Below are 24,708 nucleotides of genomic sequence, written 5' to 3'. Positions count from 1 at the left end.
ATTGCTGAGGGGGTGGGGGTGTAAGGGGGCTAATGGTAATGGAAAAATACAATAAAGATTACATTAAAAATTATATAAACATGGAAAAAAGAAAAACAGTATGGACGTTCCTCAAAAAATTAAGAATAGAGCTATCGTAAGACCCAGCAACCCCTCTTCTGCATATCTACCCCAAAAATGTGAAAACGTTTATTTGTAAAGATATGTTTTATTGCAGCACTAATCATGGTGGCCAAGACATGGAAAGAACCTAAACGTCCTTCGACGGGTAACTGGATAAAGAAGATGTGGTAGGTATACACAATGGAATACTACTAAGCCATAGAAATTAAAATATTGCTATTTGCGACAACCTGAATGGATCTTGAGAGTGAAGTAAGTCAGACAGAAAAAGACAAGAAGCATATGATTTCACTCCTATGTGGGATATAAAACAAAATAACAAGTGAACAAACAACACAAAAAACCTCATAGTCTGAGGCAACAGTATGCTGGTTAACCAAAGGGGGAGGGAGATGGGGGAGGGAAGACAAGGGTAGAGTGGGTCAAATACATGGTGACAGAAGGACTCTGGGTGGTGAGCACACAATGCAATGTACAGATGGCGCACTATAGAGTTGTACACTTGACATTCGTATGATGTTATTAACCAATGTTACCCCAATACATTTAACTAAAAAACACAAAAAGACACTCCCAATATTTGTTGAGTGCAAAAAACATTATGAGTCAGCATAGTTTCACTCAGAAAATATAATATATGTGTATGTATATATGTATATACACATACACAGAAAATTAGAAGGGGATAATGTCAACATTAATATGGTCAGTGCTTGCACGATATGCTTTTCTCTTGTTCATCTTCATTGTCTAATTTTTCTACAAGAAACATGTACTACTTATAGAACACAAAAAAGTAAAAAAAGAAATAAATACATACATATACCCAGAATGTGCTGCAGTCAATTTGCATGATTTGCTACAAGTATTCTGACCACCTTTTCTCAGATACCTTGTTTAGAGAGTGTAAATACCAGCTTGGCGCTGCCCCATGCAGTAGCCAGCCAGGAATACCTGCTTGTGTGACAGTGTTGCCAAGAAAACAGTCCCTACCGTGAAACACTAAGACTTTTCCCACATCAGATTTTCCAGGTTGATGCTCCCGCCTCTTCCAAACTCTGACGAGATTTGCTTTTCCATTTGACTGTGGCTGGAGAGGGCCTGATGGCCTCAGGTCTGGCGCTGCACAGAGGTGCCAGGAGGAGCCACACAGAAGATCTCTTCTGCCTGTGTGGCCAGCACCTCTTGCTCACCGAGAGACAAGAATTGACAGGGCTCGGCGGGACAGACTAGCTGGACTGTAGAATGACACTATGTTTCCTGAAGTTCAATCATTGATCAATCATTCACAGACTTGAATAAATATGGTGTATTAAGAAAAAGAAAATAGTGGGAAGGAAGAAAAGAGAGACATGAATTAAAATTCTTGAGGTGTTTTAAATATGGGATAGAACCGAATTTTTACCCCTTTATTTAATACTGTTAAAAATTTATAATACTAACTGCATGGTCAGAAATTGGAGGCATATACAGTAGCCAAAAGAGGGAGAGAGTAAACCTAAATAGGCACTCTTTTAATTTTTTAAACATCTATTTTTTGGAACAGTTTTTACTTTTTGGAACAGTTTCAAAAACTCTAAATACCTAGAGTTTTTAACAGGCCAATAAAAATACCACTTAGACCACCAAGCTTCAATTAGGTTGCAGACACGTATGCTCAGTATCTCATTACTCTCATTATGACCAAGGGTACCTGGCCTGCTTTTACAATAGGCATTCCAGGGCATGTGGGTGTGATTTATTTTTATAACTGAATAGCTAAGTTTAATTTTGTAACTAGTAACTGATGGAGTACTTTACACGTAACAGATGTATATTAAATGTTAAAATATGAACCTGCAGTGAATAATTAAATGATTACATTGAAAGCTTTTCACATATAAAATATAAAAGATTTATTAGAGCAGTGATTCAAGATTTACTGCAGGTAGCAAAACCTACTACCATGTTCGTGCTGCCATTTAAGGGTGCCTCTGCCTTGCTTTGTGCCGTGATGCAACACTGAAACGACAAAATCTTTATGCTCCCAGCTCTCGTGACAATAGCAAGAAGAAAAAAAAGGAAAAGAACTATGAAAACTTCCATCTTCACAACGTCTGTTAGAAATATTTTCAAGGGCTTTGACATTCACCATTCTTCATACTCAATCCCATAATACTCATTTCTCTTATGGCTCCCATTTTCATTTTTCTTTTTTATTGCAAATTCCTTACTTCAGTGCTTCTATACTTATTTTATCTTCACAGCAGTAAGATTACCCCAGAGAGCAGGCAGGCACCTGCTCAGAAAACTCAGCATTTTCACATCAGTCATACTGAGTCCAGAAACAGCCTAAAACTCCGGGGCTGGAGCCTGCAGCCTGCTGGGCGACCTCCTCGGAGGCAGCGCCATCAGAGTGGAGAGAACAGACATGGAGCCTTCCTCTCTCAGGATCCCCATTTCCCAGTGCTCATCTCTCCCTATTTGAGCCCAGCACTCACACAGACAGTGCCCTGAGGTTGGAGAGCAGTCTTCTCCTGGGTCCATCACACCTCTGCCCATCACCACCCAGGAGCACCATTCTTAGGAAAATGGTCACTGGGTACAACTCTGTTTCTTCAGCTGTGGCACATTTCGCTTCTTGCTCCCTTTTCATCCGTCAATAGCTGAAACAAATTAGCTTGGGATTTTTGCCTGGTTCTTTCCGGGAGCTAGTAGGAAGGACTCCACACATCTGATAAGAATGGAAGGCTGTGGATCTTTAAATGGTGTTTCTGCCTCTATTCTATTCCATCTCTGGGTTTCTTTGTCATATTCCTGACTCACCTTCCTACTTTTCTGCAGTTTTTCTGGACTGACAGCTGGAGCTTCCTATTGGACTGTCTGACCAAGTTATTGCCTTCTAAAGCAACATATAAGCAAGTAAATAAAAGCCCTCAATAGCTCCCTAGTGGTTTCTCGATAACATCTAAACTCCTTATCCCTGCACTGACCCCAACCTTCCCATTGCTTTCATGACCCTCTCTGCTGCTGGAGCCCAGCCAAACTGAACAATCTGCTCTGGGTTTTCACCCCTTTCTAACTTTTTCCACCTTGCCTCATCTTTTTCTTTCTGCGTGGAATGTTCTCCATAGCTCTCCTGCCTGCTCCATGATTGCTACACATCTGAACCCAAGATCCAACTCAAATGCACCCTATTCCTTGAAGTCTCCTTCTTCCCCATGGTTGAAAGGTATCTCCCTCATTCACCTTCCCATAACACTTTCTCAGAACTTTTCTAGATGTACATTTCCAGGACTCGGATTCCAGTTATGGCTCAGATACTCAATAGCTATGTGACCTTGGGCTTGCTCACTTTACTAAATGTTCACTTACTAAGTGTCTTCTAAATGCAGTTAACTGCCCTTCTGACTTCATTTTGTTTTTATCGGTAGTCAAATAAGAAAATGCAGAACTAACCACAGAAGCACAAAAGATTATACAAAAATATAAACAATTATGGGCTAAAAATTGGACATTCTGGAAGAAATGGATAAATTTTTAGTAACATAAAATCTCTGAAAACTGAATCAAGAAGAAACAGAATCTGAGCAGACTGATTACAAGTAATAAAGATGAAGCAGTAATCAAAAAATTCCCAGCACACAAAAGTGCTGGACTGGATGGGTTTCTAGCAGAAATTTATTGAACATTCAAAGAAGAACTAACACCTACCACTCTCAAACTATTCCAAAAAATTCATGAGGAGGGAAGACTTCCAAGTTCAAATTACAAGGCTAGCATTATTCTAATTCCAAAGCCATATATAAAGACACTACAAAAAAAGGAAATTATAGGCCAATTATTTCTGATGAACATAGATGCAAAAGTCTTCAACAAAATAACAGCAAAACAAATCAAACAATACATTAAAAAGATCATACACAATGATCAAGTGGGATTCATTCCTGGGATGCAAGTTTGGTACAATACCTGCAAATCAATTAATGCAATTCACCACATAAACAAAAAGAAGGACAAAAATCTATGGTCATATCAATAGATATAGAAAAAGCTTTTGACAAAATCCAACACCCACTTATGATAAAAACTTTCAGTAAAATGGGACTAGAGGGGGCATATTTAAATATAATAAAGGCCATATATGACAAACCCAGAGTTAACATCATACTCGATGGGAAAAAACTGAAAGCACTTTCCTTAAAATCAAAAATGAGACAGTAATGTACACTTTCACCACTTCTATTCACATAGCACTGAAAGTTCTAGCCACAGCAATCCAAGAAGAATTAAAAGGTATCCAAATCAGAAAGTAAAATTGTCATTATTTGCAGATGACATGATAGTGTATATAGAAAACCCTAAAAATGATCCCCTCCCCCCAAAAAACCCCTACTGGAACTGATAAATAAAGTAAAGGAACAAATTACTTAATATTTGTTTATACAAAATAAATATCCACAAATTAGTTGCATTATTATACACCACTAGTGGACTATCAGGGCAACTAAGACAACAATCCCATTTACAATTGCACAAAAAATATCTAGGAATACATTTAATCAAAGATGTTAAAAACCTGTACTCAGAAAATTATAAGACACTAAAGAAACTGAAGAAAATACAAATAACTAGAAGTATATACTGTATTCATGGATTAGAAGAATTAACATTGTTAAAATGTCCATGTTACCCAAAGAAATCTATAGATTCAACACAATTCCTATCAAAATTCCAATGGCATATGCCACAGCTCTAAAACAAATAATCCAAAAATTTTATATGGACCACTAAAGACTCCAAATAGCCACAGCAGTCTTCAGAGAGAACAACGAATTTGGAGGAATCATGCTACTCAATATCAAACTATACTATAAGGCCATAGTCATCAAAACAGAACCAAAGTTACTGGCATAAAGACACATAGATCAATGGAACAGAAATAAGAGACCAGAGATAAAGTCACGTCTTTAAGGTCAATTAATATTTAACAAAGGAGGTAAGAACATACAATGAGGTAAAGATGGTCTATTTATTCAATAAACAGTGTTGGGAAAATTGGACAGATATGTGCAAAATATAAAACTAGACCACCTCCTTACACTATATATAAGAATAAACTCAAAATAAATTTAAACTTAAGACTCAAACCATAAAAATTCTAGAAGAAAACAAAGGCAGTAAAATCTCTCACATTTCTCTTAGTAATATTTTTTCTGATATATCTCCTTGGGCTAGGGAAACAAAAGAAAAAATAAACAAATGGGACTACATCAAACTAAAAAGTTTTTGCACAGCAAAGGAACCATCAACAAAATGAAAACACAACTCACTGAATGGGAGAACATATTTGCCAATGATACATCTGATAAGGAGTTAATAGCCAAAATTTAAAAAAACCTGGTACAACTCAACACCAAAAAAAAATAATAATCCAACTTAAAATAGGGCAAAGGGCCTAAATAGACACTTCTCCAAGGAGGACATACAGATGGCCAATAGACACATTAAAAGATGCTCAACACCGCTCAGTCATCAGAGAAATGCAAATGAAAACCATAAGACATTACCTCACACCTGTCAGAATGGCTATCACCAATAAATCAACAAACAAGAAGTGCTAGTAAGGATGTGGAGAAAGGGAGCCCTCATGCACTGTTGGTGGGAATGCAGATTGGTGCATTATCTATGTGAAACAGTTTGGAGATTCCTCAAAAAGTTAAAAATAAAACTGCCTTATGACCCAGCAATTCCACTTCTGGGTACATAGCTGAAGAAACTCAAAACACAAGGCTGTGTTGTGTTTGTTCAAAATAAAAAGCTTCTGCATCGCTAAAGAAAACAGTATTAAAATGAAAAGAGAACCAACCATATGGGAAAACATATTTGCCAATGATACCTCAGACAAGGGTTTAATCTCCAAAATATATAAAGAACTTATACAACTCCACTCAGAAGACAAACAACTCAATTAAAAAATGGGCAAAGGATTTGAACAGACACTTCTCCAAGGAAGACATTCAGAGAATCCAGAGATACAATAAAAGATGCTCAGTATCACTAGTTATCAGAGAGATGCAAATTAAAACCACAATGAGATACAACTTCACACCAGTCAGAATGGCATCATAAACAAAGCAACAAAGAACAAGTGTTGGAGAGGTTGTGGAGAAAAGGGAACCCTGGTACACTGTTGATGGGATTGCAGACTGGTACAACCACTGTGGAAAACAGTATGGAATTTTCTCAGAAGTCTAAAAATGGATCTGCCTTTTGACCCAACAATTCAACTACTAGGATTATATCCTAAGAACCCTGAAACATCAATCCAAAAAAACCCTATGCACCCCGAGGTTCGTAGCAGCACAATTTACAATAGCCAAGTGCTGAAAGCAACCTAGGTACCCATCAGTAAATGAATGGATCAAAAAGCTATGGTACATTTATACAATAAAATTATATGAAGCAGAAAGAAAGAAGGAGCTCCTTCCTACCTTCTGTGAAAGCATGGATGGAACTGGAAAGCATTATGCTAAGCGAAACTCACCTTTAACAGGAACCTAAGCAACAAAACAAACAAACAAGCAAAATATAACTAAAGACACTGAAATTGAGAACAGGCTGACAGTGACCAGAGGGGAGAGAATTTCAAGGGAAAAGAGGAGGGGTTTGCAGGAACAAGTATAAAGGACACATGGACAATAACAAGGGGGGTAGAAATGGGAGTGAGGTGAGGAGAGCTTTGGGGGTGGGCTGGGATGGGGGAAAAAGCCAGAAAACTGTACCTTAACAACAATTAAAAATTTTAAAAAGACATGTATATGCATCCCTGTGTTCATTGCAGCATTATTTACAATGGTCAGGTGATGGAAGCAATCCAAGTACCCATCAATGAATGAGTGCATACAGATGATGTGGTACATATATAAATGAAATATTACTCACTCATAAACATATATAAATGAAATATTACTCACTCATAAAAAGAAAATCTTATCATTTGTGACAGCATGGGTAGACCTAGAGGATATCATGCTAAGTGAAATAAGTCAGTGACTGAAGGATAAAGACCATTTGTTTTCACTCACATGTGGAATTCAAAGAACAATATAAACAAACAAAACAATCAGACCCACAGATACAGAGAACAGACTAATGGTTGCCAGAGGGGAGAAGAGTTGGGGACCTGGGTGAAAAAGGTGAAGGGACTGAGAAGTACAGACTGGTAGTTACAAAATAGTCATGGGGATGCAAAGTACAGCATAGGGAATATATTGTAGCCAATAATATTATAATAATATGTATTATTATTCCAGTGACAGTCAGGTACTGGAAATATCGGGTGGACACCTTTGTAAAGTATATGGTTGTCTAACCACTACACTGTACACCTGAAACTAATACAAAATAATATTGAATGTAAAATGTAATTGAAAAACATTTGAATAATTGGAAAAAAGAAAATTCACTAAAAGGAAAATTTAAAACTATAAACTGCTGTACAAATGTAGGTATTAGTATATCTGTGTTTATTCTCTTCCCTACCAGAGCATAAACTTTTGGTATCAGAAGTCTATTTCTTACTAGTTTTCCCACATACCATCGGATCTGAGAGTACCAAATACGACTATTTATTTACTTTAAAAAGTAGATAGAGTATTCATGTGTCCATTCTGCTATTATAACCCACCATCTTTTTTTAAATGTAGGGGACAGTTTCTACTGGTTTATTTATATAAATCTTTCCCTCCTAAACTTAGCACCTTTGTGTACTTGACAATTTGGGGCCTGATTTTACTGCTACATTCCCATGTCTGGTATCAACCTGACACAGGAGCTATGCAGCCTAACCTGATTGAATACCATCTCAGTGAATGGCAGGAAATGAAAAAGGAAACCCATGCAATAAAGATTTGAAATATTGCTATCTTGGGGAAGAATTTTCAAAAGGTGCTCATTTTGAAAAATGGAACTGGTAGTCAAAAATATGACGATGTGTTGGATGTCAAAGCCACAAGGCAGCGTGCCAGCTGTAAAGAACTGAAATGATGATAGTTTGTCTGCTTGGCCAAGAAGTTCAGAGTGACCTGTCCTGCGGGCAGCAAACTCTGGAGGTTAGTCTGGGGCTTTCCGCTTTGCTTGGCAAATGGCTTTGCTCTTTCACACTTTTAAATATACGATGAAAGCCACTGGTGTCAACCTTTCCTCTTCTTTTTAAATAATTGTACATTTTAAAAAAGCCTTCTTGCCATTAATGTCTCTTGTGATGGATATCCTTGTTTGCCTTTGCTTATTTATCATTATGCCCTATACACTCAGTCTTTGTAATTTTAGTGCCTTGGAAATATATATAGAGAGTAAATCATCAAATTGCTTTTCCTGAAAGTACTCTGGGTGACTCCCAGACATGACAAATGTAATCTGTGTGTTTCAAAAAATGTTTTAAAGTGGTTTGAACAAATGCCAAATTTACAGAGTACGTACACACACAGAGCAAAGGAATCATCTATTGAAAGGAAGCACAGGAATTCTACTGAACATATGAAGAAAGCTTTATATTTTGAAAAATTATGAGATTCAACACTGTACACAAGTATCTGGTAGGTGACAAAGCAGTAAGCACAGAATCCCAAGGACATGTTATAGGAAGAGAGTTGCAAAGCAATTTTTTTATTGTTGTTCAGTTACAGTTGTCCTGCCTTTTTCCCCATTACTCACACCTATCCTATCACCCCCACAGGCAATCCCTCCCTTATTGTCTATGCCCCTGAGTCCTCAACTCATGCTCCTTTCCTTGCCCCTTACTCTTCTTTCCCCATTATCCTCCTCCACTCTGGTCACTGTCAATTTGTTCTTTATTTCAATGTCTCTGGTTCTATTTTGAACCAATGACCGATATGGCTCATTTTTTTGTTTTGTTTCCAGTTATAGGTGAGATCATTCGGTATTTGTCTTTTACCACCTGCTTTATTTCACTTAGCATAATGCTCTCCACTTCCATCCATGCTGTCACAAAGGGCAGGAGCTCCTTCTTTCTTTCTGCTGCATAGTATTCCATTGCGTAAATGCACTGTGGTTTGATCCATTCATTAACTGATGGGCACTTAGGCTGTTTCTAGCACTTGGTTATTGTAAATAACACTGCAATAAACATTGGGGTGCATAGGTTCTTCTGAATTGGTGTTTTAGGATTCTTAGTGGGATCACTGGATTGAAAGGCAGTTCCATCTTTAGTTTTTTGAGGAAATTCCATACTGTTTTCCATAGTGGCTGCACCAGTCTGCATTCCCACCAACAGTGCACTAGAGTTCCTTTTTCTCCACATCCTCACCAGCACTTGTTTGCTGATTTAATGATGGTCATTCTGACGGGTGTGAAGTGGGATCATTGTGGTTTTAATTTGCATCTCTGTGATGGCTAGTGACATTGAATACTTTTTCATGTGACTTTGGGCCTTCTTATATGTCTTTGGAGAAGTGTCTGTTCAGGTGCTAGGAACTGCCCTGCCTGGTTTCAGAAGCTGTAATCTCCCATGACTAAGGCTAAGTAAAGGACCTTGGAACCATAAGCCACTTAGGAGACAAAGCTTATCTTTCTTGTGGGGACACCACCTCTGCCCCCTTTCTCTTCACCCTGCTTGGCCCCTGGTGGATGACTGGTTAGCCAGTGATGGGTAAGATTCCTCAAAAGAGGTACAACCTAAGACAGGCACAATCACAATGTGCACCCAGGGAAGGACTGGGGGGGGGGGGCTATAGAAAAAGAGAGTGATGAACCCTCGTCCCTCAGCTTTGTTATAGCCTGAGTCCTCATTCTCTCCAAAAGAAGTCTCCTAATCTCTTGGCTGCCTTACTTCCCCTGCCTGACTTAAACCTGAAATAATGCCTTAAGCCTGAAACAATGTCTGAGGTGGGTGTGGCCCTGTGCTGGAAAGGGCGGGTTCCCTAGGGCAATCAGGCCTAAGAAACAATGCATAAAATCTGATGAAACCTACTTTGCTAATACCCTCAATTTAAATGATAAGGGTCCAAGCAGGAAGTGAATTTGTTCCCCAAAGTTTTATGGCCCTTTAACTATCTGACCCTGACTCAGAATAAGCCCTCAGAGTTCTTTGAATGTTATATATTGTTTAAGCATTTCTGCCTGACAATGATTGGTGAGCTTTACACATACACCCTGTATTCCTGTGCAAATTGAACCCAATAAAAACTTGTCAAGGTGAGGCTCGAGGCGCTCTCCTCTTGAGAGAGTGGCCGAGTTGCTCTGAGGCTTTTTCTCCTCTTGAGAGAGAAGCCACGCCATCCCTTTTCCTCCATGGGACTCTGTGGTCCATGTGAATTTGTCTCATCTCATCCATAATGCCTCAGACCCCAGGATCTGGGATACGCATCATTCAGGTCCTTTGCCCATGAAACCTGTCTAGCCTTAGAAGAGCTGGAGAATATGAGTCATCCAGCTAAATATCTCACTTCACAAATTCCCTCAATACAAATGCAGCCTCTCCCACCACATTTCCAGTAACAAGGAACCCATTACTTTGTGGAGAAAACCATATCACTTTTGGATTTCCCTCCAAGATTTTCCTAAAACAGAGCCAGTATTTGGTTCCTCTGATCTCTAGCTTCCACCAATAGGTCCTAATTTTCCTCTTCAGAACTATAGATAGATTTATTCTTATCCTCAATCAAAATGGTACTCTTCACATATCTTAAGTCAACTTTTATCTCTCTCATGTATTCTGTCCAGCTTTTTTATTTTTCTAGTTCCTTTAACTTTTTGACTGATGATGTGGTTAAAAAAAAGGGGGTGCAAAAGGGTGCTGTTTGGGTGACTCTTAAGGTAATCTCTGACTGGTCAGTGTCCCTGTGAAGTGTGTCCAGGGACTAGACACAGTATTCTACATGTAGCATAGATAATTCAGAGAATAGTAGGACTACTATATTAGCTCCCTTATCTGGCCACATGTATGCATTAATACAGCTATAATTTAAGTAACTTTTAAAATCCATTGCATCCATTGTGATTATTTGTCCACTCAATCAGCAAACATTTTTGAGCAACTACTACATCAGGTGCTATGCTCAACACTGATTGGTTCTTAATGTTGCTGAATGGAACTCTTGGGACAGATTTCACACATCCTGTTCTTCTGCAATTTACTTTTCACTCCTAGGTGGTGGACTTACATCTTTTTCTTGTTAAATTTGATCTAGTAGAGCCTTATAAACCACAATCATGGCATCCAGTATGTTCATGGCTGTCTTTTGTAGCTTTGTGCCAATTACAAACATGATAAAATACTAAGTCACTAATAAGTCGAACAGTTAAATATCCAAGACAGAGACTTGTCAAAACATCTTACCACTTTTCTATAAGGCAACTTCCCAATTCCTCACAGTACTATCTATTGAGCTCATTCTTTTAATATTGTTCAGAATGATAGAATGAGCAACTTAATAACATCTTTTCTGAAGTCAAGATACATTATGCTCACAGCATCTTTTTGATCAGCTTAGAATCTTTACTCACATAAAAAGTTGGCATGACTTATTTTTAGTAAACCCATTTGTCTCCAAATAACCCCAGCTTTCTTTTCCAGGTAATCATAAAATACATGAACAATAACATACCCCACTAGGGGTTTATCCTAAGTTCACTAAAATTCTCTCATTTTCTATAGATAACCACTTTAAAATTGAGCTCATTAAGAATAAGAATATTGTGAAAGTTAAAAGGGAAAATGAGCATTGAGCCTTTCACATAGTCCTAGTACATTATCAGGGCTCCATAAATATTATTATAAATGTTTGAGACACCTCATTTCTTATCCATTATTATTGGGTTCTGAGCTCTAATTTTTGAACTCTTCCATCTCTCCCTTTAGCTCACAGCCTTCAGAACCACTACCCTAAACAATCTGACCTCCTCTGAGCTTAGGCTTAGGAGCTTGACTGACTCCAGTCATTGCTGCAAAGTCTTGGGATTCCCTTCATTTCCACACCAACAAGTTGTTCTTCTGTGGAGATCAAATTTAGACTGTTCTCAGTATAGGTCGGTAGTCACAAAAATAGTCACAGGGATATAAAGTATAGCATAGAAAATATAGTCAATGATAATATAATAATTACGTATGGTGCCAGGTGGAAACTGGAAATATTGAGGGGAACACTTTGGTATTTTTTTATTGTGGTTTCATTGGTTAATAAAATTATATAGGTTTCGGGTGTGCAATTCTATAATACATCATCTGTATATTGTATTGTGTGTTCACCACCCCAGGTCAAGTCTCCTTCCCTCACCATCTATCCCTCCTTTACCTTCTTCTACTAGCTCCACCCTCTTTCCTCTGGTAGTCACCATACAATTGTGTGTGTCTATGAGTTTTGTATTTTTCTTAATCTCAAAGGGAACACTTTGTAAAGTATGTGTAATGAATCACTATGCTGTACACCTTACTAACATAATATTGAGTGTACATTTTAAATGAAACAAAAAAAGTAAAAAATAACAACAACAAAAGAAGCAGTTCTTCTCATTTGCTTTTTCTAAAAGGGGCAGCTTTCATCAAGGCAAGCCAAGAAGAATTTACCAAATCATCTTTGGAAGTTGCTTAGAGAGACACCTATCTCTTCCCCTCTCTCCCTCTCCTCTTTTCTTTCCTTCTTTCTAGAAGAACCTGACATTCTTATTGAGATTCACAGTATAAAGTAGTTGTTATACTTTATATAATTCACTTCTTGCAATGAACCTGTAAAGCAACTATTATTGCATCCCTACTTCAGAGACAGCAATTGAAACCAAGAACAACTTAGAGCTGTATTCATAGTGACAGAGTCGTGAAGACTTTCTGCTGTGACTCAAAGGTGGGATACTAACTGGAAAGCTGTCTCTGTGCCAGATACTAGAAAAGCATCAACCATATCTTTTATCCAGTCAGATGGTTTTTGGAAAATGCTTATTTTCATCACAAAGGTGATTTAAGAAAGATAAGAACTAGAAATAATTCAAGTATAAGACAAACTAAGATTAGTGCCTCCCATAGAGATACAAAGTCAAATAAGAAAAGGCATAAGAAAAATTTTTCAGCCAGGTCTTGCATGTGTAGGATTTTGCTATCTGAAGGTGTGCAGGATAAGTACGGGGGGAGCAGAGGGCAAGAGCACAAGGATGGACAAGGAATCACAGCATGGATGGGTCCAGGGAATGGGAGCTGGTTCATTAAAACAACCGATATGGCTGCATGGAGGGTTGGAAGGACAGATAAACTAGAAAGGCTGTTGGGGGTCATGCAGTAGAAAGCCCTGAATGCACAGCTGGGGTGTTTATGCCTTATTTACTTTGGAATGGGAAGTCACGAAAGGTGTCTGGTGTCACACATAACTTGATCCAAGTTATTATGCTTAGTAAATAGTAATGAGGTCACTATAGATAAGACGACTCGGAGAGTGTGAGAGTAGAAGCAGACTGCTCAGTGGCAAACCTAGTCTTCGCAGTCTTCATGGCTGCACTTTAGCTTGTGGTAGGAACTCTCTGAGGGCCCAGACAACCAAATCCTGCTCTTTGGTGCTATCTGTGTAGTCACCCACTCCCAAATCTCGGCCTTTCAGGGAGGGAAAGATGGGTCTTATTTCCCACTCGGGGTTTTATGTCAGTACAGATACATCTTGATTTGTTTCAGTCTGCCATGCAAATCGAAAGGACAGATCAGCGGAGTCTTGCCAGCTGGGTGATGACTGGGGCTCACCTTCCAGGACGAGCCCCTCTCCTGTAAATGATGTCAGGCCTGTGTGGCCCAACACTGAATATCGCAATGGGGACTCACCGCCATGTGTCACATCTTTTCCTTGGGCCTGATGGATGCAGTGAGTTTTTCGTGTTCCACTCAGCACGGGCTGCTGCTGCCCCCTCCTAGAACTTTCAGATTCACCAGTGATGGTAAATCTCTGTGCTTTTCTCTTTTGCTCTAGTGAAATTTCTCTATGTTACATTCTTCAACTTTCTAAACTCTAATACTACTATCAATTCCTCTTTGTTTTCTGGGAATTTTCATTTATGGATTGTTTTCAGACTCTTTAAAAAATAGTTTATTTATATTTAGAGAGAGGGGAGGGGAGGGGAGGGAAGGGGAAGGAGAGGTAGAGAAATATCAAGACATGCGAGAGATACATGGACTGGCTGCCTCTTGCACACCCCCAACCAGGAACCTGGCCCGCAACCCAGGCGTGTGCCCTGATGGGAAATCGAACTGGTGACCTTTCAGTTTGCAAGCCAGCACTCAATCCACTGAGCCATACCAGCCAGGGCTCAGATTCTTTTTTAAAAAGTATTCTATAGGAGCTATTGCTCACCTCTAATAGGCTGGGGGTGGATGTACAGAGGTGTTCATCATCCCTTTCATCTTTTCCTCTAACATGGTGATCAGCTGGGATTTACAGTGGAATCACATGACTGGTGATTCTTCAAAGCAAACTAACAACCCTCTTACCTATCCATCCACCTGCCCATCTATCCAGCACTGTCTCAGCTCACTAAACAGAAAGAATCAGTTCAGGGTAAGCTGCGTCCTTGTGTTTCTAGGCAACACAGACTTTCTACAATGGGTTCATAGATGCTGGCCAATTCAGAAAATGAGGGTGAGATTCAGTGAGGGTGAAGAGTCAGAAGCAGTTAAATGCCCTCTGCAGAGGGCCTTTTAACCACTAGGCTGAGAGAGCTAAAAGAAAAATCTTTCATGCATTTAAATAGACAGTTCAGTGAGAAGCTACTGATCTTTAGATGAAGGAGGGTGGCTTTTACAGAGCACGAACTGAGTAGCTGGGTTATTAGATGAGCAGTACTTTCAAGAGATGTCGGGCAAAATGGGGCTAATTCAAGGCAGAGAGATGGGTGAAATCACATCCCATCAGGGCTGAGGATGGGGCAAAGGAAGAAGGAATGGTTGAACCATGAACTGTGTGCCCAGACTGTTATATAAAGCCTCACCACAACCTGAGAGGCCGTGAGGCACAGAGATTGCAGACTTGTGAGTGGGGTCAGAGAAGGGAAAGAGGATGTTGGGATTTGACTTGAAGGAAGGGGTTAAAGCCTCAATCCTTCTTGCTTTTAACTCTACAGTCCCATGAAAGCTAAGGATTAGGAATATCTTCTAGCTCCTAAAGCCTGCTGACTTAAGTGTTCAGTCACAATTAGAATCTAAAATTCTGGAGCACTTTAAGTATCTAAAATACTTTGTAAAGCAAACTGAAATAAATATAAAATCTAGCCAGAAGGACTGGTCATCTTCTAAAAAAATTTTTTTATTAAAAGCAAAACATGTATCTGTCACATTCCTCAATAAGCAGGAACAGGTGCTGTCCCCAGGGCACGGGTGGAAGGGAAAGGGATGAAAAAGTAGTGACCTTTTTCTCTGAGAGCCATTTTTTATACTTGCAGTAACTCACTTTGATAGTAAAACATTCAACAGTAGAGGGACCGAACAGGTGACAGATCTGTGTAAACTGGCACAAAAGAGGTGGAAAAGAGAGCTGTTCCTTTAGTTCTACTGGCTGATGTATAGTTTCTCCTTCAAGTCTGGAAAGGTGCTGGCAGAGCTGGGAGTTACCATATTTTGCTGTGTTTAATGCACAATTTTTTTTGCCTAAGTTTTTGAGGGAAAAATAAGGATGTGCATTATACATGGGTGGCACTAATTCTGTATCTATATAAATGTTTTTAAATTTTTTAAACAAGATTTTATTTTTTTATTTTTAGAGAATGGGGAAGGGAGGGAGAAAGAGGGAGAGAAACATCAATGTGTGGTTGCCTCTCAAAGCGCCCCCTACTGGGGACCTGGCTCACAACGCAGCCATGTGTCTTGCCTGGGAATTGAACCAGCAACTCTTTGCTTTGCAGTCTGGTGCTCAATCCACTGAGCCACCACCAGCCAGGGCTATTGTTTTTATTTATGCTTATGCTTTAGAAGTATAACTGTAGAAAGCAATGATGGTAACTGTACGCAATATAATACCCTCGAATATGATAATCAGTTTTGTTTCTAAATATAAATAAATAAATAATTGAATTAAAAATTGGAACAAAATAAAAAATTTTTTTTCAGATTTTTTTTCCTCTGAAAATTTGGGCCAAACATGCAGGTGTGCATTATACATGGGAGTGTATTATATGCAGCAAAAATGCAGTCAGTCTGCTAGGTGACATGCTTCCAAGGGAATATAAAATGGTGTGGGTGACTGTAATGCTTTAAATGTTTGTATCCCCCCCAATATCCCTACGTTGAAGCCCTACCCCCAATGTGATGGTATTGGGAAGTGGGCCTTTGGGAGGTAGATTTAGATGAGGTCATGAGCATGGAACCCCCATGATGGTGTTGGTGTCCTCATAAGAAAAGGAAGGCAAAAAGCTCACTCTCCCCTCAGCAGCACACAGTGAGAAGGGGGCTGCCTACAAGCCAGGACCCAGGTTCCCACCTGGAACTGAATCTGCTGGCAGCTTGATCTTGAACTTACCAGCTTCCAGAACTGTAAGAACAAATGTCTGATGTTCAAGCCACCTTCTGGCGTTTGTTATAAGCAGCCTGAGCTGACCGAGATAGTGGCCTCATTGTCTTGGATCCAATCCCTTCCAGGACTGGATCCAGAATAACATGATGGACAATGTCAGAGGGCATTTTGGCCAAAGGCAACTCTTCATTATTTCTCTCAACATCAATTCAAACTCCCTTCATAGGTGAATGTACAATTAGAAGAATTTGGTATTGAAAACTGAAAGGAATAGTGGACAAGAAAAAGAATTGTACAAGGGAACCATGTTAAGAAAAGTAGATCTCAAATATTGGAATGAAAAAAGGATTTTTAAGAAAATGTTTTCTGCAAATTTGCTTACCTTTGTTTAAACGTCCCATCACAGTAAATTCAAAATATTTGCTGTTGTCAGTTAAAGAGTAAAGGCCGAAGATGGTGGCGGAACTCTTCGTCTGCAGCTTGAAGGTGGCGATCACATAGAGCTCATTCAGGGTGGGGTCGGTCAGGACTGGCCGCAGAGCGCTTGGGTTCAGCCTCTGGCTGGAGGACGGAAGAAGGTCAAAAACTGGGGAGAATGGAGAGAAAGGGATCATCAGTGAAAGATTTAACTTTGGGGCAAACACTTTTTTTGAGGGGGGACAATTTGACAGAAAGCTATAAAGTAATGTACACTAATGTGGTCATTTTCCACACTGACAAACTCCCCAGTTCTTTAGCTTATGGTGGCTAGACATTTGAACCAGAAGACATATAGCACAATATTTACCATTAGGTTATAGCTCCCAGGAGAAGACTAAGGTTGCAAAGACCAGAATTGCATTTGGCTGAAGAAGTGGCTCTGAAAATGCCCAGTGGACAAAGCAGTGAAGGCTTAAAGTGCAAGGGGACCAAGGTGAGAGCATCCAAGTCATCGCTTTTCTTAGTTCCCCAAGTAGTGGTGTCCTTAGGGTTCTTCATGTACCTCCTAGACCACGGCCAATCGTATTTTTCTAGGCAGTGACTAATGATAGAGGGAATGCAGCATATAGCATGGATGTGAGGGGAGATAAAGGGTCAGAAAAGCGGCCCTGGCTGGTGTAGCTCAGTGGATTGAGCACAGGCCTGTGAAGCAAAGGGCTGCTGGTTTGATTCCCAGTCAGGGCATATGCCTGGGTTGTGGGCAAGGTCCCCAGTAGGGGGCGCTTAAGAGGCAAACACACATTTATATTTCTCTCTCTTCACTTCCCTCTAAAAATAAATAAAATCTTTAAAAAAAAAGAATGTAAATTTTAAAAAGTGGTTTTCTACCTTTGTGAGACCTAAATATTCCCTTTGTATATTTACGGTTCTCCAATATTTCTCTGTTAAAAAATCCCAATGCACAAACAAAACAAAATAATGTGGTTTTTATTTCTTGACTATAACCTGACAGATGGAGTTGGTATACAAAACTAGTTGCTTTTTTTTTTTTTTTAAGAAAGAGGGGAAGAGAGGGAGAAATAGATGGAGAAAAACATTGATTGGCTCCTCCACCCCCCAACAGGGAACCAAACCTGCAACCTATGTGTGTGCCCTGACTGGGAATCGAACCAACAACCTGTTGTTTTATGGGACGATGCCCAACCAGCTGAGTGAGCCACAACAGTCAAGGATAAGTCGCTTTGGATCAGACCAGCAGCACTTTCTCTCCATTTTTTTTTAATATTTAAGAAAGGTATGAAAGAGTACATGTGGAGTTATTTAAAAGGCAATGGCCAAATTTGGGTCTTGCTGTCTCCTGGATACAACAATCTGATTACTGAAAGTGTAATAGTATTCATAATTATAAGTAGCTCTTAAAAATCAATAAAACAAGTATCCTTATAGAAAAATGGGCAGAATACATGAAAATGCAATGTACAGAAGAAGAGTTACAATGGCAAATAATTACATATAAATGTTCATATGCTTAGCTAATGACGAAGGAATTGCTAACCTAAATTGTATTACTTTCACTAAGTTGCAAGAACAATAAACACAATAATCCCTAACTGTTGGTAAGGGTTCAGGGAAATGGGAACTCATATACTGGTGGGTAAGATCTAATTAGAATAAACATTTTGAAGAAAGTTTAAACAATAGTATCAAAGGCCCTAAGGCATACTTACTAGCTTTTTGACTTAGCAATTCTGCTTAAAAGAATTTATCCTGAGGAAATATGGATAACATGGAAAATTATTTAGGTACAAAGATATTCACCACCAGTGGTAATTTTAGAATTTCTGTTAAGGGGAGAATTACGTCAAAATTCAATGGAAGAGGCGGGAAACCTGAAGCTCTGTCGGCACAGCACTGTCAAGAAGCAAAGTGTCGTCAGCAGAGAAGGAGGGCTTGACAGAGACTGAGCCGCCCCAGGGCACTGCCGCTGTTCAAAGAATGGTTATTGATAATATCAAAACACGGAGAACAACTTCTGTTAGAGCCCTGGGTAAATGCACTTTGGTCCTTCTAAAAAGTGGAATATTATTAATAAAGGTAGTGCAGCTGACTACTTACAGACATGGAAAAATGTCCGTGATATATTAGTTGGAAAAAATTATAAAACTATACATAACAGGATCCCACTTGAAATGTATATGTTTGCATAGAAAAAAAATTGAAAGGCAACACAACAAAACGCCAACGTGAATAGCAGTGATCTCTGGGTTAGCTTGTAATTATAATTGTTCGAATTTCATTTCCTTTTGCTGATCCAGTTTTCTATTTTTGTTTTTTTGCGAGGAACATATGTTGCTTTTGTATTAAGAAAAGGAAACAAAAGTTATAAAACAAACAGGCAAAATCTACTCTTTTTGGAAGACAACCTGTCTTCAGATTGAACCTGTGTTGTTTCTTTCACATGGACCTAGGGCCCTACATAATAATGAATTTCCTACCAGAAATATTGGAAAGCAGGACATCTATTATGTTCCTTTGAGCACCCCACTTCCCCAACATGAGGACTACAGTTGCTGTACTTCAAAAGAGAAATGGAATTTTTAAATTTCCAGAGAACTGGAAACTTCATATTTCCGCCGGTGAGGGCAATGTGTTTGAAAGTTCTATTCAGGACAAAGCGTCTTCAGGAGGACATGTGTGTTTAAAGGATGGAAATTTCATTTAAAACTAAACAAGAATTCCTGATTCTTGTTCTGACTATGATCGCTCCCATAAATTAGCTCAAGCTAAATTTACCCCTTCTTCAATCTGTTCAGTGTGTCTAATGCACTGGCTTTTCTCTCCAGAGGCAGAGTTGGGATTAGTTAGTAATGAATTTGGAGAGTGTTTTGAAAAGGAAACGGGACACTGCGATCTCCTTGTAATGTTATTACAGTTCAGTAATAGCACCAGGATCCAAGCACAACCTTCTAGTGTTAGAGGTGAAATTACTGCTACCAAGGAGCGACTGCGTTATGGAAATTGAATACATCCTAATGAGACTAACCGGGCTAGCTCGGAGGAGAAAGGAGATAAACAAGTTATCCAGTTGAGCTGATAACTGCAAGGTAATTAACTCAATAAAAGAATCTATCAGAAACTTGATTTAATCAGATAATCTACCACAACTACATTAACCAGATAATTTAGGTTCTATAGGCTGATTACAAGTCTGCATAAAACAGGCAGCTTTGTTGCCCTGGTCAGGGGGTCAGTTGGTCATCTCTGGTATACCAGAAGGTTGTGGGTTCAAATCCCCATCAGGGCATATTCCTAGGTTGTGGGTTTGATCCCAGTCAGGGAGCATAGGAAAGGCAACCAATCAATGTCTGTCTGTCTTTCTGTCTGTCTTTCTGTCTGTCTCTCTGTCTCTTTGTCTCTAAAATCAGTAAACATATCCTCTGGTAAGGATTTACAAAAAAATAAGAAAACAGACAGCTCTGTCTGAGCAAAAGCAAAACCCATTCCTGTAGCTCACCAGGACATAGTGTGTTCAAATGTCAAAATTCACATAACCTAAAATACTATGCCTATAGATTCAAACCTGCTGCCTAAAAGGTCTAATGGTGTTAGTGTGTGGGTCTAACAGTTACACTGCCAAGAGCAAGTGTAAACAAGTGGGACTCCATCAAACTAAAAAGCTGCACAGCAAAGGAAACCATCAACAAAATGAAAAGGCAACTTATTGAGTAGGAGAAAATATCTGCACATCATATATCTGCTAAGTTAATACCCAAAATATATAAAGGACACATGATGCAAAAAAACCCAATCTGATTTTCAAATGGGCCTAAGATCTGAATAGGTATTTTTCCAAAGAAGACATACAGGTGGTCAGTGAGTACACGTGAAGACGCTCACCATCAGTAATTGAATGCAAATGAAAACCACAATGAGCTACCACTTCATACCTGTTGGGCTAATTGAAAATAAGCACCAAGAGTTGGTGAGGGTGTGGAGAAAAGGTAACCCTATGTATTACTGGTGGGCATGTAAACTGGTGCAGCCACTGGGGACACTGCATGAAGGTTCCTCAGACACGTAAAACTAGAACTACCATATGATCTAGCAATTCCATTTCTGGGCATTCATCAAAACACAAACACAGCCCTGGCTGGTGTAGCTCAGTGGATTGAGCTCGGGCCTGTGAACCAAAGGGTCGCTGGTTCACTTCCCAGTCAGGGCACATGCCTGGGTTTCGGGCTAGGTCCCCAGTAGGGGACATGTGAGAGGCAACCATACATTGATGTTTCTCTCCCACTCTTTCTCCTTCCCTTCCCCTCTCTCTAAAAATAAATAAATAAATAAAATATTAAAAACAAACACAAAAACACTAACTTGAAAATATATATGCATCCTCAAGTTCACTGCACCGTTATTTACAATAGCCAAGATATGGAAACGACCTAAATGTCCCCAGATAGATGAATGGATACAAAAAATATGGTGTGTATGTATGTAGACACGATGGAATATTATTCAGTTATAAAATGAATGAAACATTCTCATTTGTGACAACATGGATGGACCTAGAACAGGGGTGTCGACTCATTTTTACCAGGGGCCACATCAGCCTCGAGGTGGCCTTCAAAGGGCTGAACGTAATGTTAGCACTGTATAAACGTAACTGCTCCTTAACAGTTAAGTGAGAGCTCTGTGCTGCTGCTGCGTGGAAACCAGATGCCGGGCCTGATAAAACAAGGTGGAGGGCCGGATTCAGCCCGGGGCCTTGTGTTTGCCACCTGTGTCCTGGAAGGTATTATGCTAAGTGAAATAAGTCAGAGAAAGACAAATACTGTAAGATCTCACTTACATGTGGAACTGAAAAAAATAAAGAAACAACAACAACAAAAACGCCCCCAAGCTCATAGATACCGAGAACAGATTTGTGGTTTCCAGACAGTTGGGTGTGGGTGTGGGTGTATGAGTGAAATGGGTGAAGGAGATGAAAGGTACAAACCTCCAGTTATAAAATTAATAAGTCACAGGGATGCAATGTGCAGCATGGTGACTACAGTTAATAATACTGTACTGTATATTTGAAATTTGCTAAGAGAGTAGATCTCAAAAGGTTTCATCACAAGAAAAAAACTTTTGTAATTACATATGGTGATTAATATTAACTAGAACTGTTCTGGTGATCATTTTGCAATAGACACCAGTATCAAATCATGTACACCTGAAACTCTTTAACATTACATGTCAATTATACTTCAATTAAAGAAAAAGCTTTCTTTTTCTAGAAGCAAGGTCACAATGAATAAATATTATCAACTACAGCATTTCAAACTTATCAACACAGACGAAAAGCAGTACAGTACCCCCTGAAACTACACTTCTGGTTGGCTGGTCTGGAATAAAAACAAGTGATTTGGTGAAATGCAAAGTTGAAACAGGTGATGACTGCAACGGGAGGGGGAGGGGTTTGGGAACATCCTCCCAGGCCTTCTTCATTCTGGCCCGGTGAGGACGAACCTTTCCTTCAAGTGCTGTCTCTTCCAGCTTTATTTCCTTACGAATAAATCAACCCAGGCGTCAGTTTCAAACAGGTGAAGGTCATCACCTAAGATCTTTTCTTGCTTAATGGGTTGGCCAAAAAGTTCATTTAGTTTTTTCCCGTAAGTTGGCTTTAGTAGTACTTAGTTTTTAGTAGTGTTTCATTCTTACCTTGGTTTCTCTTCAGATCGTATAAATCTTTTGCTTCTTAATTTCATTCAAAACAATTTTGTTAGATTGTATAATGATAGCTGTCATATCAGCGTGCATTTAAAAAATAAAAATTGGTGAATTTTTATGCAGCCCTTTATTGAAGATGGAAGAAAATAAGCAACATTGTTTATGTATGATGCTTTATTATTTCAAGAAAGGTAAAAATGCAACAAACACACACAAAAAGATTTGTGCAGTGTATTTGTGCTGTGACTGATTGAACATGTCAAACGTGGTTTGTGAAGTTTCTTGGCACTATTGACATTTTGGCCAAATAAGTCCTTGCTGTGGGGCTGTCTCAGGCATTGGAAGATAATTAGCAGCACCCCTGACCTCTACCTACTAGAAGCCAATAGCAGGAGACGGCTGACATACTGAAACTACCCAAATCAATAACGTTATCGGTGAAAATGAAAAATGTGTCATTTATTTTATGGAAAAAACTAAATGGACTTTTTGGTCAACCCAATAATTTCTTCATTTTGGCCTTTACATAAAAAAAATTTTGTTTAAGCTTAATTGCTGTCTGCCTAATGGTTATTTTCATCCCATCTTACAAAGGGGTTTGAGGTTTATCCAGGTGTCTTTTCACTGGATTTATCGAATTTTTACTTCTTCATAAAGACCGATTTCTCAGCCCTCTGTTCTGTTCATCTCAGGAATCGAGAGATGAAGCCAATTCCCTAAGGAGGTGTTAGGGTCCAAGCAGAGTCAGAGCAGAAAAAGCGAGTGGTAGGGCACACCGAAGGAGGCCGCGCCGTTCTCTCGGGAAATGCAGGTCCCCGTCTGTCTGGGTGAACGTCGGTCGCGCCATAGGGAAGGATTAGGGGGCAAAGGGAGAGGAGTAGGCCGGCCAGACTAAGATAAGGGGACAGAACTGGGTTCCAGGCTACTGCAGGCGGGTCATGTTAGAGGTGTAAGGCCGTGCAGTGGGTCGGCTAGGGAACCAACCGCACGTCTTTGCATCGACTGAAAATGAGTTGTGCGTTCCTGAAACCCTTGTTTACGGAATAGGTCTAATGGCTGGATAGTGAACTCTCAGAAATTCTGTAATCTAATCACGGCTTCCAATCACAAAGTGCTTTGACTCGGGCCCCAGAGAGACACAGAGGGGCCCAGCGAGGTCCCAGAAACCAAGCTGCTGAGCTGGTCTCCCCACTCGCCCAAGCGCAGCTCCGGACGGCGGGCTCCGCGAACGAGGGGCCTGGGCCGGTCACCCCACCGCAGCCCCAGCCCACTTACCCTGGGGGGCCTGGGCGCCGGCCCCCAGCCACGGCTGCAGGGCCAGGTGCAGCAGTAGGAAGGCGGCTCCGCTCGGTGCCAGCATGTTGGCTCTCCCTGCTCCCCGCGGGCGCCCGGCAGCGACGGCAGCGCTGGTCCCGCCTCGGTGTCTTCCAGCGGCGCGCGGTGTCTGGGTGGGACCGCGGGCGGCGGCGCAGGTGAAGGGTGCGCGGTGCGGGGCTGCGGCAGGACCGGCGTCCGGGGGTGCCGTCGGGGGCGGCGCCCGCGTCTGGGCGCTACGCGGAGCTGGAGCGCTGTGGACTACGCTGGGCAGCCGCGGCCCGGCGCTTTATGGCCCCGCGGGTCCCGGGGAGGGGGAGGGCCGAGGCCGGGGCGGCCCCCTTGGCTGGGATCCTCTTTTGCCGGGAAGAGTGGGGGCGGCCAGAATGGAGAGCCTGGGAGGAGGGGAGGGAGGCGTGAGCGCGGGGACGCGCAGGAGCCCCGGACCTTTCCAGTCCTCGGGTGGGCGTGGAGGCGGCCTGGGACGGCGAGGGGCTTCGGGGGCGGGAGGAGAGTGTGGGCAGCAGGGGGCTGGTGAGAGGCGCACAGGAGGACAGGGTGGAGATGAAGGGGAAGAAAAGGGCGAAGGAGGAAGAAAGTGACACCGACCTGCTAGCTTTGGACGCCATCAGTTCCTCCACCTCTTGTACTCCGTTTGTTT

The 24,708-nt window shown here is 40.6% G+C and overlaps 1 protein-coding gene across 1 annotated transcript in view; it reads right to left on the bottom strand.

Moving 5' to 3' along the window:
• The window catches only part of THBS4 (thrombospondin 4), a 57,182-nt gene extending 32,893 nt beyond the window's left edge, over positions 1-24,289 (bottom strand). The window contains exons 1-2 of the mRNA XM_037130786.2: positions 24,009-24,289; positions 16,984-17,187 (exon numbers count right to left, since the gene is read on the bottom strand). Coding sequence (XP_036986681.2) covers positions 16,984-17,187; positions 24,009-24,093 — 289 coding nt within the window. The 5' untranslated portion in view covers positions 24,094-24,289. The remainder of the gene's footprint in view (positions 1-16,983; positions 17,188-24,008) is intronic.
• Positions 24,290-24,708: the final 419 nt, after the last annotated feature.

This window comes from Artibeus jamaicensis, unplaced genomic scaffold (assembly GCF_021234435.1).
Source record: "Artibeus jamaicensis isolate MK-2021 breed Jamaican fruit bat unplaced genomic scaffold, CSHL_Jam_final contig_373, whole genome shotgun sequence".
In the NCBI taxonomy this organism is placed as follows: domain Eukaryota; kingdom Metazoa; phylum Chordata; class Mammalia; order Chiroptera; family Phyllostomidae; genus Artibeus; species Artibeus jamaicensis.
This window is presented reverse-complemented; position numbering and strand designations above follow the sequence as displayed.